At 42.2% G+C, this 15,651-nt stretch overlaps 1 protein-coding gene across 3 annotated transcripts in view; it reads right to left on the reverse strand.

The window, feature by feature from the left end:
* Positions 1-2,097: 2,097 nt before the first annotated feature.
* PBLD (phenazine biosynthesis like protein domain containing) overlaps positions 2,098-15,651 on the reverse strand; it is a 24,087-nt gene continuing 10,533 nt past the window's right edge. Inside the window, exons 2-9 of one of the 3 annotated variants that reach the window (XM_059397540.1) lie at positions 13,400-13,499; positions 12,927-13,025; positions 9,972-10,081; positions 9,855-9,884; positions 7,401-7,531; positions 6,957-7,135; positions 4,303-4,365; positions 2,098-3,257 (exon numbers count right to left, since the gene is read on the reverse strand). In XM_059397540.1, the coding sequence (XP_059253523.1) occupies positions 3,145-3,257; positions 4,303-4,365; positions 6,957-7,135; positions 7,401-7,531; positions 9,855-9,884; positions 9,972-10,081; positions 12,927-13,025; positions 13,400-13,499 (825 nt within the window). In that variant the 3' untranslated portion in view covers positions 2,098-3,144. The remainder of the gene's footprint in view (positions 3,258-4,302; positions 4,366-6,956; positions 7,136-7,400; positions 7,532-9,854; positions 9,885-9,971; positions 10,082-12,926; positions 13,026-13,399; positions 13,500-15,651) is intronic. The other 2 variants (XM_059397541.1, XM_059397543.1) reach the window with 2 other exon arrangements.

Genomic DNA, 15,651 nt, shown 5'->3' on the forward strand with positions numbered 1-15,651 from the left:
GCTCAACCCTTGCACTGTGATGAATTTACTCAAGTAATAGCACCCTAGGGGAACTGTCTGAGTAGCCTAAAAATTTCCCCCAGGTGTGGCAGCTCTATTTACCATATGCAGTATATATCCATGAGCTCCCCCGCATTTCTCAGTTCCCTTGCTCTTAGATGGGGGTATATGACCAGTTCCGGCCAAGAAGCTATGAGCAGATTTGACACCTTTCACTTCTGAGGCAAACAGAGTAAGACTTCCATCCACTCTTTCCTCCTGGGGCAGCAACCAAGGAGGCCACGTGTTGAAATAGCAGAAGGCAAAATCAGCCGGGACCCCTGCAGGACCATGGAACAGAACCCCTCCTGACTTGTACTAGACAGTGATAGGAGTGAAAATAAAAGTTTGTTATATTAAGCCCCTGTGATTTTGTAGATATTTCCTACATTAAGACAACCCAGTCTAACTCAATATGCCAGGGGATGCTGACTTTGAGGAGGGCGCTTTTTTCAAGCAATGGTAACATTATACTTGAGTGCTGGGACACATCTCTAACAATCTCTCTACACATTCCCCTATGCCCACTAGTAAGATCAGGTAGGGTAAGAAATGGGCAGAAGCAAAAGAAACCGGCCATACTCATATCAGCAAATAACTCACTCTGCACAGTATGCTAATTCCAGAAGCTCTTTGCTCCTGCTACCCACAGAGGTCATTTCATTTCTTCTTTTTATCTATTTAGGTATGCCTCTCCCATCCCTACCCCTGCTCCCTTCGTGGCTACTTCTGGAGCACTATGGCCCCTCCAGCCACTCAACCTTTTTTTTTTTTTAAAGATTTTATTTATTTATTTGACAGACAGATCACAAGTAGGCAGAGAGGCAGGCAGAGAGAGTGGGGGAAGCAGGCTCCCTGCTGAGCAGAGAGCCCGATGCGGGACTCGATCCCAGGACCCCGGGATCATGACCTGAGCCGAAGGCAGAGGCTTTAACCCACTGAGCCACCCAGGCGCCCCGCCACTCAACCTTTGACCAGGTTGATGCAGTAAACCCAGTAAGTATGATCAGTTGCCCTGACTATTCTGACTCAACTGCTCATTTCTAAATGGGCAGTTCTTTAAGAATCACTTACAAAAGTGAATACAGAGTTAAAAAATATAAGACAAAGGGGCACCTGGGTGTCTTAGTTGGTTAAGCATCTGCCTTCAGCTCAGGTCTTAGGGTCCTAGGATTGAGCCCTGAGTCGGGCTCCCGACTCAGTGGGGAGTGTGCTTTTCCCTCTCCCTCTGCCCCTCCCCACCTCCCACCCTCCTTATGCTCTCCTTCTCTCTATACCAAATAAATAAATAAAAATCTTTAAAAATATAGGATGCAAAGTCAACTCAGATGTTTCAACTAGCAACTTTCATGCAAAAAAAAAAATTTTTTTTTCCAAATAACCTCAGGGACTTGTATCCCAAAAATATCTATTAAGAACTTAAAAGGAAATTAAGAGTATGCTCCATCATGATGAGCCCTAGGCATATAGAATTGTTGAATCACTATATTGCATACCTGAAACTAATATAACACTGTATATTAATTATACTTGAATTTTTAAAAGAAGTAAGTTTAAAAAGAACTTACCATACATTGTGGAGATAAAATTCAGAAACTTACAACTATGCATTTATATAAAATCACTCAAACAATTCAGTTCAAGATGGAGAAAACCTTGTACTTTGTGAAAAACCTCCAGTGATTGTCACCCATGGTGTCATGACCCACTGATGAGTTGGGAGAAGCTGTGAGCTATGCACCAGGTCATTGGGTACTCATTAAGCTAAAGTCTGAAGCCAGTGAATCGTTTACTTCATTGCAAATCAGCAGAAACACAAGATTACTGCTAGAATAAATTCATTGTCACATGCCTTAGCAAAAATAAATAAAAATAGAAAATGTGGTAGCAGTAAGGTCACAAAAAATTGGGACACTACTGGAATTTCTAACTGATTAGCTTGCAGTTTTTTGAGATGGCTGAGAATTGCCATCGATGAGATCACCTGAAACCCTCTTAATGTCTTGAAAAAGTCCCCATCCCAAAGTCAGTTATAGATATTCAACATTATACATTCACTGAATTGAAAATATGTTAGAACCAATTTTATTAACCTTAATATTTATTAAGATTAAGAGAAGAATGTTTTTTAAGACATCACTCCAAAACTATGTATCGAGATAAAGATATTATACTGCTTTTAGTATTTAATTTTATCACTGATAAAATGTGTATTACACTAATACACATACACTTTTTTGAAATTTCTGGGTTTTTGGTTATTCTGTGGTATCTCCTGATTTTTAGTTAATGAACATGAGTATTTTCTGATAAGGAAAATAATTTTTTAGGTGCATTAAAATGACTCCCAATTTTACCCCCCAACACAGACACACATATATACAGCTGTCACCTTTCTATCCCCATGCCCCATTTTTGTCCATATACATTCATATTTTCCATAGACATAACTTTGCTAACATTTGTAGTCCAATTCCCTTTCTTAATATTATGTCATGAGATATTTTTTCAATATTTCCACATAGTTATTGGGTCTTTTTAATGGCTATCAGATATTCACACCTAAGCTTAAATGGTTTGATCTTCTCATAAACGTGCTCTTCATTCTGTGATTGGTAGTCACAATCGAAGGTGACAACATTATTCTTTGTTACTGGTTACTTCTATGTCAAATACACTCACAGACAGAGCCAAAACTCCATTAAGTATTTAGGAAGCATGATGAAACTTCCATTAATATGTCTTAGTTTTTCTGTTTCTAACCTGTGAGTGAACTGAACAGCTGTGCAAATTTGGTAAAGGCAGCCGCTTACATTTCTTTTTATTTTATTTTTTTAAGATTTTATTTATTTGACAGAGAGAGAGAGAGAGAGACAGACAGCCAGAGAGGGAACACAAGCAGGGGGAGTGGGAGAGGGAGAAGCAGGCTTCCCACTGAGCAGGGAGCCCTGTGCCCTGCTCCAACCCAGAACTCTGGGATTGTGACCCAGGCCAAAAGCAGACACTCAAGGCTTAAGGAGTGAGCCACCCAGGCGCCCCTACATTTCTTTTTATGCAGAAAATACTTTGTTATTCAAAAATCACAGCACCGAACCATAACCATTTCTAGGCTGTCAAAGTGCCCTCCAAAACAACAGCAGTGCCTCCCCTAATGTCAACCCGTCCATCAGAACGCAGTGAAATCTCCAGTTCTCCTCCTCGGCGGGAACACTGAAAGGCTAAAGGAAACATAAAACAAGTCATAAATTAATATTGTTCATTTTCACCCTTTCTAATTCACAGGGCATAGTTAAAGACCTCTTCTTATAAGCTCCAGAACCCTCCCAGCTCAATGGAAAGAATGTATTCTTTCCTCTGTCCATAGCACTGCCCAGCCTGCCCTGTTTTTCTGAGGACTGAGAGACCGTAAATGCAATTTGAGCCACAAAACACACAGGCCCACATCTTCTCTTCCTGAGTCTCCTCTGTCACTTCCTGTAATGTCCCAGACGCATCCCGCCTAGAGCTTCCTCCCCACTTCTGTCTAGGAGAGGCATGGAATAGAAATCTAAAAAGATAAAGGGAGGTGATCTTGGCCCTCCACAGAGAGCCCCATCTTTCCAGGTCTGAAAGACAAAGAACAAAGCTTGTTCACCCCTGTGCTTTAATCAAGCAGCCACACAAGTCAGGCAAACAAGAGGCACAGCCTCTGCCTTCCTGGTGTGTAGGAGAGTAACTAGGCTCACCAAAGAAAGACCGGCCAACCTGGTATCCCCAAATGAGAGTCAGAGGCATGACCCTCCCACTGCATAAAACCTCCTTCCTGGAGGGTCAGATTCCCACTTTGACTATTGGGCCTCCATTGGCTGCAAATCTATTTCCTCTCGCCCCTCCCCCAAGTCATTAGGGGACTTGGTTCAAAAGCAATTTGTTTGATTCAATCCCGTGACTAGCAATGGCAATAAGGAACTTTGGTAATCATCCCATCTCGATGTGTCACGGTCTAAGCAACCTCACTGGGCCAAAGTTATACAGCAACAAACATTTCTTGGGCACTTACTGTATTAGAAGTGTGTCTGTGGGTTGGGAGGGACAGGGGTGGAAGATGATCTGAACAGAGGATTCAGAGTGAAGGAATGTAAATCTTTTGTTTTCATATGGGTGATATAGGACATTTAATTACGTCTTCAAATCAATAATACATATGAGAAGGAATGCTAGCTAAAGTTTAAATATTTTTTAAAATGAAAAAAAAAAAAACCCAAAACCAAAAACCCACCCTACCATGCATGTCTTTCTTCCCCAGTTGCTCAGACCAGTAGCTGCTGAGAACAGCATGTGCCGACCCTTAAAAGAAGTGAGAAGTTATGATACAAAAACAGAGGTGACATTGTGGTAAATTTTTAAGCAGTTACAACCAACTATCCAGTCTAACTAAACCTTAGATGACTTGGTCATGATGTTGGCCATGGCCACAGTAGAATGTGGGATTATGAACGGACATAGAAAGGAAAACACAGAATTTATAGAGAAGTTTCTCCAAATAGTGTATCTGCTATGTTTTACACTTTCTGAAGGCCAAATCAAACTGCAGGGCCTTTTTTCCAATGTTTTCTAGAGAAGTTTCTCCAAATAGTGTATCTGCTATGTTTTACACTTTCTGAAGGCCAAATCAAACTGCAGGGCCTTTTTTCCTATGTTTTCATTTGAGTCTAGTTGACACACAATGTTACATTAGTTTCAAGTGTACAACAGAGTGATTAAACTATGTTATGCTTTGCTCACCACAAGTATAGCTACCCTTCATCACCATACAATGCTATTACAATATCATTGACTATATTCCCTATGCTGTGCCTTTAATTCCTGTGGCTTATTTATTCTATAACTGGAAGCCTGTAGGTACACTTCCCACTCCCCTTCACCTTTCTTACCCATCCCCTAAACCCCCTTCCCTCTTGGAATCATCAGTTTGTTCTCTGTATTTATAGGTCTGATTCTGGGTTTTGTTTATTTGTTTGTTTTGCTTTTTAGATCCCACACATGAGTGAAATCATATGTATTTATCTTCCTCAGTCTGACATTTCACCTAGCGTAATACCTCTAGGGCCATCCACGTTGTCGCAAATCGCAAAAATCTCATTCTTTTTTTATGGTTGCATAATATTCTAGTGTTTGTGTGGCTATGTGTATATACACACATCACATCTTCTTTATCCATTTATCTGTTGATGGACATTTGGGTTGCCTCCACATCTTGGCTATGTATGGTACACAATGGTGCATATATCTTTTGAATTAGTTAAATGGAGGTTTTAATTCTTGTCCTATCAGCTCATTGTCAGCCCATGGTAGGACGACCAAGGACTTACCTAAATCTTTCTCTAATATTTCAAGGGAATTATCTCCTTCCTCCTAGGATGAATATGCAAGGAATACTGGGAACTCTGACAATAGGTTAAATTTTCCACCAAGCCAACATTGTTAGGCTTTTAGTACCAAAAAAACTTTCTTTTAGTGAGGGTTTGTTTTTTTTCATTCGACTGTGCCCTTGTTTAAATCAGTGAATAGCTATTAAAATGAAGAAATAAAATTCAAAGTAATAGCTGACAGAAGAGTCTTTGGGAGAGACAAGGATGGGTTTTATTCAGGAAAACTTACTAAAGATCAAGGGAGGTCCACCTAGGGTGACCAGTCATCCCAGTTCACCCAAGACTATCCTGGTTTTAGCACCAAAGGTCCTAGATGCTGAGAAATCCCTCAGTCTCAAGCAAGCTGAGATTGTTGATCATGATAGCCCAAAGACTCTGTACCAGTTAAAATCTTTGTGAAGCAGCTGTGCATGTGTAAATCCACTAGAAACTTCTTTTCTTTGGGGAAGGGTCAATGTGTACTATTTGGATGTCATTGGGCATTTTCCCGACTCTTTAAGAAAAGTGCTTTTCTGAGCTTTGAATTTCATGTGTTTTGTTTCTCAGAGAGTGAACTAGGTCAAAGTCCTGAAACCGTCTCAGCCTCTGTCTTCTGTTTGGAGCCGGAGCTTCAAAGGTTCCTCCCAGCCTCCTTTTGCCCTGGCCATTGTCACATCCACCAACCTCCTCCGTCAAGTATCCCCCCCCCCCGCCCCCTTTTTTCTGCTCAGCCCACTCTTTTCTAAGAGGATGAAAAGAGGAAGCTTCCCCTTCTTGCCCATCTTTGATTTCATCCCTCTGCTTCTAGCAGGTAGATCTTGAATAACCATGTTCCCAAACCCATCCCACCCACTTTGTGTTTCCCACTGACAACCCAGGAATTTATCCTTCAGAAAATAAATCTTATTTATGTTTCAATGATCATGCAGGGTGGTCATTGGAAAAAACAAAAGGCTTTGTGACTACAGAGGACATTGGCCCCTGAATTTTGCAAATGGTAGATCTGGAAGTGTTAGTTCAGGGAACAAGTTCTGTCATTATTATTAAAATAGCTAATAGTTATGGGGCATTTATCATGTGCCAAGTACTGTGCTAAGCATTTACCATGCATTGTTTTTACATAACCCTATGAAGTATTACTCATACTTTATAGAAGAGGGAATAGAAACATTTTTTTTAGTTTTTATTTAAATTCTAGTTAGTTAACATGCAGTGTAATATTGGTCTCAGGAGTAGAATTCAGTGATTCATCACAACAAGGGGAATAGAAACTTTAAAAAGTTAAGAGATTGGCCCAAGGTCAACAGTTAGGCAGCGAGGCTGCAAACCCAGGCTGTGGGGTGGGAAGGTTTAACCCAGCTATACTGCCTCCTTTGTTCTGTAGTTTTCACAGGAGACTTCAGGAAGGAATAGGGCAGGGGCATAAAGGGAAACAAAAACAGCTCAAAACCCAAACAACCTGAAAGGTCTTGTGAGGGGCACTTTCTCCACTGTTGAACCCTCCTCAGGACCCAAATCAAAAAGTACCTGTTACGGGGTCTTCAGCCAGACCAACCCACGGTGCAAAATATCTGGAGTAAAAGTCAAATGCTTGGGTCTGCCCTCCAGGCTCTCCTTTAAGGGTGAGAATGAGTCCTTTCACCTTCCCTGTGTTTTCCACGTGTGGCAGATCCTGGGTGTTCACCTTCAGGTTCTCCAGGAATGACCTGGTTCATAAATGGGATGAATTAGGACAAACCCATCTCACAGACCACGACACAGACTCTGTAAAGCCAGCAAGGGTGCAGCTTTTGCCCAAATGGCTCAGCAGGACGGAATGAGAGAGCAAGTAGAATTATTTTCCTCTCTGAGAACAAGTCTCTGCATAAACCATGCTTTGACTGGACCTAGCACAGCCAGACAAAGACAGCGCTATAAATCTGGGTTCTCAGCCCTCCCCAAAGTGCTGCCGAAGCCAAAAATTTTGTTTACCTCTTGTAAGTATCACTGAGTCGGACAAGGAGTTTTCGGGTATCTGGAGAATAGCGGATGTCTTGGACCCGTGTATCACCTATGGCAGTCTGCAGAGACCAAAAACTCCTCAGGGTCAAATCATTGATCTTCTGTATGGGGAACATCTCTCATGAACATCTTCTGAGTGCCAGGCACACCCAATGTCCCCGATCCCAAGGGTTTTAGTTCAGTTTCAGGACTCAAGGTGTTGCCCAGGGAAGGCCAGTTTTCTGGAGACCAAAGACCTTTAAGGGGGCTGAGCTCACCCTCTGAGAGCTGAAGAAAGGCATTGTTCACAAGTATTACTATGGACCTCAACATGCTAATCCTTCAAATGGACATTTTCCCCACAAGTAAGGAAGAAGACTTAGAGAGGCCCAGGGACAGGGACACACACACACACACACACACACACACACACACACACACACGCCTTGACCCAGATCTGAGGGGCCCTGGAATCAAAGCTCTGAATCACTAGTGTCTACTGTCTGTAGAAATGGAGGGCCCAGGCCCACCTCTTAGCATTGCTGCAAGGATTAAATGAAATAATACATGTGGAGTCCCAGCAGCAGTAGCTAGAAGATTCTACAAGGCAAGGACTCAGGGTCAGCAGTCTGAATGGAACTGGAGACTAGCATACTCATCTAAACACTGCTCTGCTTGGCAACCAGTGTTTTCATTTTGATGGTAGGCTGCATATCAGTAACATAGCAATATTTCCTAAAGATTCCTGCATCCACACTTTACCTGAGACTGAGTATAATCATGCTCACATCCTAGAACATTGTTTGTCTGTTTGCCTGTTGACTTGGAGAGCTGAGGGGGCTGTTGAGCGGGGAAGCCCCTCCAAGTCATTTGGCACCACCACTGGCCAGCCTCAGAGCAGATGAGAATTACACAGTACTTGTCTGGCTATCATTAGGTCGCTTCAGGTTCTCGAACCTTCTTCAGGAACTGAGATGTTCGGGGTCCCAAAGCCAAGACTCCCTCTGCTTTGGGTGGTGACTTGGCTGTCTGCCCCTGTGACCACAGCTGAACAAGTTCCCTCCCTCTGAAAATGGAAACTCTTGCAGCCAGATCCCATCTGTTCTTGGGGCCTGTTAGCTTCTGCAAGGGGCATTCACCCTCCTCTGCATGAGTTCTGATGTCAATCTGAAAGTCCGATTCTCGGCGGAGAATCTTATGGCCAATTTCTAGGAACACAAAATAACAATACTCAGGAGAAACAACCCTTTAGCATCCCCACCTTACAAATGCTGATCCTGAGGCTTAGAGACACCACGTTAAGTTCTTTCTGCCATGAACATCTATACTGTGAATATTCTCCATTTTCTTGTCAACATGCTCAAAGCAGCTCATTTATGAATTTGGCTTGTCTTTCAAACCCCAGGCCATAGATGGGACTGAGTGTAAATTCAGAATCTGTAATGCTTGCTTCTACTCTTGGAAAACATAGATAATGCAAGACCCTAAAGAGATCATAAATGCTGTAACTGAACATTCACTGAGAAACACCCCAGTGGTACCCACAACAGGCCATTTAGTGAGAACTGGTTTTCTCACTGCAGCCTTTGCCCTGGCCCTAACCGGGCCCTTCCTTCTCTACAGACTAAGAACGGGGGCATGTAGGGCTGCTCGAGTCCCCTGGAATCTCCATGGAACGATAGTAGTGCCAACCTCACCTGGTGACTGTGTTAAGTTAGATAGTACATATGAAAACCTTAGCACCTGGTACTGTCCAGGGAAGCTCCCCAAAATGTTCATTAGCAGGATCATTATGAAAGTTATGAAGACACACCCCTTCTTAGACCTCTTGAGGAAGCCAGGCTATGAATCTTGCCTTCTCTGTCAAGTTGCCCATGCTCTCCTGCCTGCCTCCATCAAATCACATTCCCTCACCTCAGCCTCCTTCACCACAGAAATCGGGGCTGCCCTGCCCAGCAGTTTCCACTTCCTTTGTGCTCAGCCCACTGCACAGCAGTCTCTCCTCCCCCTTCCTTCATGAAGGGTAATGCTGGCAATGGAAATCCAGGGATAACTGCTCAAGCTTCTCACCAAACAGATTCAACATTAAAATTCACACTTCAAATGTACCATTCACTTTTCATCCAAGCTTAGGCTGGACTGCTTATACCAATAGAAGGCCTACTTTGGGGGTCATATGGTACTGAACATTTTTTTTTTAAGATTTTGTTTATTTTTTTATGAGAGAGAGAGAGAAAGAGAGAGAGGCAGAAGGAGAAGCAGGCTCCCCCACAGAGCAGGGAGTCTGGTGCGGGACTCAATTCCAGGACTCCGGGATCGTGACCTGAGCCGAAGGTAGACACAACTGACCGAGCCACCCAGGTGCCCCCAAATGGTACTGAATCTTTGTGTTCAAACAACAAATGACCAAATCACAAGAGCTTAGGTTTAATTCTTTTCACCAACCTTTATCAAGTCCTCCACTTCATGGAAGTCCTAGATGGGGAAAAAAAGACAAAACCATTGTAAGGTACATGAGCTGTCGGTCAACAAGGCTCATGGCAGTAGTGAGAAAGAGCTGACCTGGGGGTGGGCAGGATAAAGAGGTAGATCCAAGATAATACTGTCCTCTGCTCTTCTGGCCTTCAGTTCCCCACTCAGAGTGACAAAGGTTAGAACGTTATTCACGTTTTCTGGACCAAAAAAAAAAAAAAGAGTCTTACTTTATCAATTAGAAAACTCTCTGAAAGGAAAACAAGAAATAGGGAAATAAACTTTGTCATAGATTTGCACATCTGTTTTGATCACTATTGCATTGTCTTAGATTCCCTGGCAGTGCTGCCTTTTCCTGTAAGGAGAGGTTCAGGTTTGGGTTACTGGGGTCCAGCGTAGAGATAGCCCCCACCGGATTCTCACTTGAGAACCAAGAATGTATCTGATTGGACTTGCAAGGCTTCAAATGCCAGTTCCTTTATGCTAACTGTGTCCTTGAAAAAATTATTTAACCTCCTTAAGCCTCAATTTCCTCATCAATAAAATGGGGTAATAATTAAACCTACTTCATAGGGATGTAATAGTGTTTTCTAAAGCAGATTTTTGAGTACCCATCTACAATACTAGATTGTTACAAATAATACTAATCTAAAATATGCCGGGGGGATGATGAATTGAACATACAAATTATGAATGACAGGCTACTAGAAACAAATCAAGTTTACTCTAAATAAACCAAGCTACACAAAAATTTTTTATTTAAATATTGGGCCACAAATGCTGATATACTAGCCCTTCATGTTACTGATACAACTTGGCCCACTTATCTACCTCAGTGTGGGTGACATTTTTAGTGAAAACAAAGATCTGTGACCTAATTCTTTTTTCCTCCTTCATATTTCTATAAAATGTAACCGTATCTAAAAGGGTAAGGAAATTTGGCATGGTTGGTTAACTTTCACTGACTATAAAATGTATACTTTAAAACCCAAAGTTTAATTTTTCTCATTATAATTGGTGGAAGACATCATTATTTGCAAAGAATTTTTTTCTTAGTTTATCTTATCGAAACTTAAGACACTCCATGGGGGCATCAATCTGAAGGCTATTACTCCAGATCTCTGCCTCACACCAAAAACTGTGGGGTTTTCAAAAGGCACGCAATCCAACTTCAGTAAAATCTTTTTCAAGATTTTTTTCTTTATTTGACAGACAGAGATCACAAGTAGGCAGAGAGGCAGGCAGAGGTGGGGGGGAAGCAGGCTCCCCATTGATCAGAGACCCCAATGCGGGGGCTCCATCCCAGGACTCTGGGATCATGACCTGAGCCGAAGGCAGAGGCTTTAACCCACTGAGCCACCCAGGCGCCCCAGTAAAATCTTTTTTCAAGACTGAGTTCCTAAGCAATATTTCAGGGTATATTCCTGCTCTCATTTTTGTCCCTTATCCACAGAAACAAAAATTATCTTGTTAAGACATATAATGGGCTACATGGTAGCATGGCCTCGTGTTACCTCCTGCCAGTCCCCCCACCACCCCGCCGAAACTCCAGCCACTCCAGGTTTACCAACTACATCCTTGCATTTGCTGCTGCCTCTGCCCCAATAGTCCTCCTCCCACTCGAATTCTTTGCACATATGGCTTGATATTCTTCAGCCTGAAGATCCCCTTCTCTAAGTGGATGCTGCTGTCCAGCATCTCAACCTTCCCCTCTGAAGGCAGGACTAGGTGAGGCAAGGAAAGAAAGACGACGCATGCATTGAAGGAGGCAGCTGCTCTCAGATGCAGCCTGAAGACGTGATTGTCTCCGCCTTCACACAGCCCTGCCCCAGCTGCCAGGGGTATTGAGGACTGACACCTCAGCTGAGTCCCACTCTGTGAGTCACATTCCCCAAAGTCAGGCTGCTTCTGTGGGCATTGGATGCAGGTCAATGGAGGGTATAAAGGCCTATACCTTTGTTTCTATTTGGAACTATAGTACTTGAAGGATCTTCACAGCTTCACCTCTCCCTGTGGATTTGGCCTAGGCCTTTCTTTGTTGCTACCACTTTGCAGTTCATCATGTCCCTCTGTTCTATTCTGCTTTCCCTTACTCCCCTGCCAATATTGACCTCCAAGAATACTGCCTGCACTTCTCCCAGCATGCAGTGTGCTTCCCGGGGGAACTGGCTCTGTAACAGCACCCCCTACCCTCCCCATCTATGTAACTGGCCAGAGAACCTCCTTTTCCAATGCTGCTCTCCCCACTGTTACCCTCTGTCATAGCATCCTGTTTATTTCCTCACTTAAGCCTCTGTTTGTTGTCTACACCCATTCATGGCTGTTTCCATCCCCATTTCTAGGGCATTTCTATGCATCCCTTCTCTGCCTCATTCCCACAGAGCCCTGATCTTTGTTACACTAAATGTAACAAAGATGAAAACTGGTAGGACTGAGGTCCAACATCGTCTCTTCACAAGGGATGTATATCTAGCTGCGGTTCATGGATCTTTAAACATCAGAGTCAAGAAGCTCCTGTGAGGGGCATTTGGCTGGTTCCGCCCACAGAGCATGTGACTCTAGGGTCGCGTGTTCAAACCCCATGTTGAGCATAGAGTTTACTTTAAAAGAAGAAGCAGAAGAAGAAGAAAGAGAAAAAGAAGAAGAAGCAGCTCTTGTGAAATGAATCTTAGTGTGGGTGGGGACACACTTGGAGCAAAATGTGCCTTATGGTTCTCTGATACCACATCATGTGAGACACGTATTGTGTCTTGCAAGCTCCCCTCCTGTGCTGGTCAGAGACCAGACAGCTCCTGTTCAAAACAAAATGACATTCTAGGGAACAACAACCAGAGCTCTCCAATAGGCCTGGCACATAATCAGAAAGGCCAGAGTTTTGGGAAGCTGTATCTGTTTCAGCGTCCTGAATGGCATGAATAGGACTCTGTAATGTCTTGATACCAGTGACTTTGATTCATCACAAAGAGTGAGAATTAAAAAAAACAAAAAACAAAAAACAACTTGCTATTTGCTTAGTGATAGGTTCATAAAAGAAAATCATGTTACTTATTTTGTTGAACAGCACAGCTGCAGAAGCCAGGGTGGCGTGGCCGCATAGGGGTACCTCACTCGCCGGCGTAAACCACCTTAATCCGAAGCAGGAACCTTTGAAGGAGGATAAGCCAAAGAGAGACAAGATCATTCTCATACAAGTGGGTTACAAAATTTCATTTTTCTTATTCTTTTCTAAATATTTCCCTAGCATGATTAATAGCTGAAATGCATTATGAAAGAGGAGTAAAGTCTACGCCAGCATCCTAAGGCTCCCCAGTGCCAGATCTAGAGCTGAAACATTCAAATAACCCCACACCTACTCCCCCGGATGAGCTGAAAACCAAATCAGAATCTCCCCACCTTCTTTCCTGTCTGCATGCAAATAGTTAGTGGGCATCTCTCTGCAATACCATTCCCCCACTGGAAAAGCAGCTTCTGGTACCGTGCAAGAATGGCTTAAAAAAAAAAAAAAAAGGCATATTTACTTTGTGTAAAGTTGTCAGTGGGGTGCAGTTTTCGGATAAAAGCGGTTTCAGAGAGGTTCATTTCTTTTGCAATTTTTTGATGCATGTCTTCATCCAGTTTCTAAATTGGAAACAAAAATTTATTGAGACTCCAAAAATACAAATCAGACTTCCTTGGACAGCAACTGCCATTAGTTAATAACACAACTTGTGAATGTTAAAAGTTACTTGCCTAAAAGAAAATAATTTCCAAGGAAGTCAAGACACTTTTATAAAGATTGTTTCTTGGAAATCTATGCTTGTAGCACTCTATGAAGAGCTGTAGATGTCAAAGCTAGGAAAGACTCAAAAACCTACTGGCCAGCCCTGTCTTTTATCTAGTCTACCTGAGAGATTATGTTCTCTTCTAAACAATCTCCACAAAGGAAACACCACAATCTCCCTTTCTTGTTGAATAAAAAGATTTTCAGTATCCACTCTGGGTAGGCTGGCCCATTCTGCTCCCATCTATACAGGGTTCACTCCCTTTTATGAGTCAGGCCTCAGGCTAGAGTTCACCTCCTCCAGGAAGTCTTCCAAGGTGCTCTGTCTAAAGGCTTTGTCTCCTCGCAATGCTTAAACCACCTGAATTTACCCACTGTGTCCCTTCACTGTCTGTCCCCCAACATCTGAGTTTATGAGGGCATACAATGTTCTATCTTGTTTGTTTGTTTTTTACTTATACCTTATACTCATCCCAGAATGGTAGGAGCTCAATAAACATTTGCTGGAAGAATATATTATTCACGACATCTTCATTTTTACTTGTTTTGTATGTGTAAGCTCTATGCTCAAAATGGGGCTTGAACTCACGACTCTAAGATCAAGAGTAATATGTTCTACCAACTGAGCCAGCCAGGCGCCCCACTTCATCTTCATCTTTAAAACTCTCAAAGTAAATATTTTGTCCACATGCATATAAAGAAATCAAACACAGAGAGGTTGTATAAATCCTTAAGTCACAATATGCCGAATAAACGGAAGAATGGTTAAGAATGGGCTTTGTAAATGGTAACAGCCAGTGAATCGAGAGGAAAGGTATATGGATGTTCATTGTACCATTCTCAAAACTTTTTCTTAAGTTCTAAACTTTTCAAAATAAATGGTTAAGAAAATAATGTGAACTATATCCTGGGTCAGGTCCTAGTAGCAGTGCAAAACTGGGCAAGTCATTTAATCTCATGGTGTCTCAGTTCCACACCTTTAAAATGAGGACAACAGTACTTAGGTGGAAAAGTTCCTGTGAAGACACACAAATACATATATATACATGCACACACATTCTTCTTAACTCAAAAAAAAAAGGGGGGGGGTCAGAAACATGAGTTTTCCTTTAGAGAATGAAAATCAAATTTTTAATCAATAAATACTTGCTAGTTAGATTTTGAATTCTAAAGAAGTCTCAAGACAAATGTATTTTTGCTTTGGCCAAATTTGCTATTCTTGAGCCCCCAAAACCCAGAAATAAGATTTATAACTTTATACTGATAAATTCAAAATTCACTTAACTGACTTAGGCAAGTTAAGCACCCATTATCTTTTAGTTGATTCAAATTCTTTTGAAATATGTTCCACGTACTCATATAAGGCACAAAACGGTGGTTATTGTGACAAGTCAGTCATTTTTTAAACTATCAGCTGATATAAAGATCCTAGCAGACTTACTAAGCTTTTCTTAAAGAGGCACTGTCTTCAAAATCTATAGACGCTGTGGGGTTCTAGAGAGAGAGAAATGACTTAAGAAATTGAGATGTATTGTCTGCAATTCAAACACAATGATTTGTGTTTTACTTAACATTTTTCTTTCAAAAGATTAAATCTAATAATGCAAATAAAGTGCTCATCACGGTGCCCAACACACAACAAGTACTTGGAAAATGTTAGCTTTTATTTCGAGTAGCTCAAAATCCATGCTTTAAGCAGCCACACCACTCTGCCTCCCCATAACGAAGACAAACCATTATTATCCCTTTAGCACACTGCAGACCAGAAAACCAATGTCTATCAGATGAGATGGGTTCCCACAGCGTTTCTTTCTTTTTTTTTTTTTTTAAAGATTTTTTTTTTTTTAATTTATTTGACAGACAGAGATCTCAAGTAGGCAGAGAGAGAGAGAGGAGGAAGCAGGCTCCCCACAGAGCGGAGAGCCTGATGTGGGACTCGATTCCAGGACCCTGAGATCACGACCCGAGCCGAAGGCAGCGGCTCAATCCACTGAGCCACCCAGGCACCCC

This window comes from Mustela nigripes, chromosome 4, assembly GCF_022355385.1.
Source record: "Mustela nigripes isolate SB6536 chromosome 4, MUSNIG.SB6536, whole genome shotgun sequence".
Lineage (NCBI taxonomy): Eukaryota > Metazoa > Chordata > Mammalia > Carnivora > Mustelidae > Mustela > Mustela nigripes.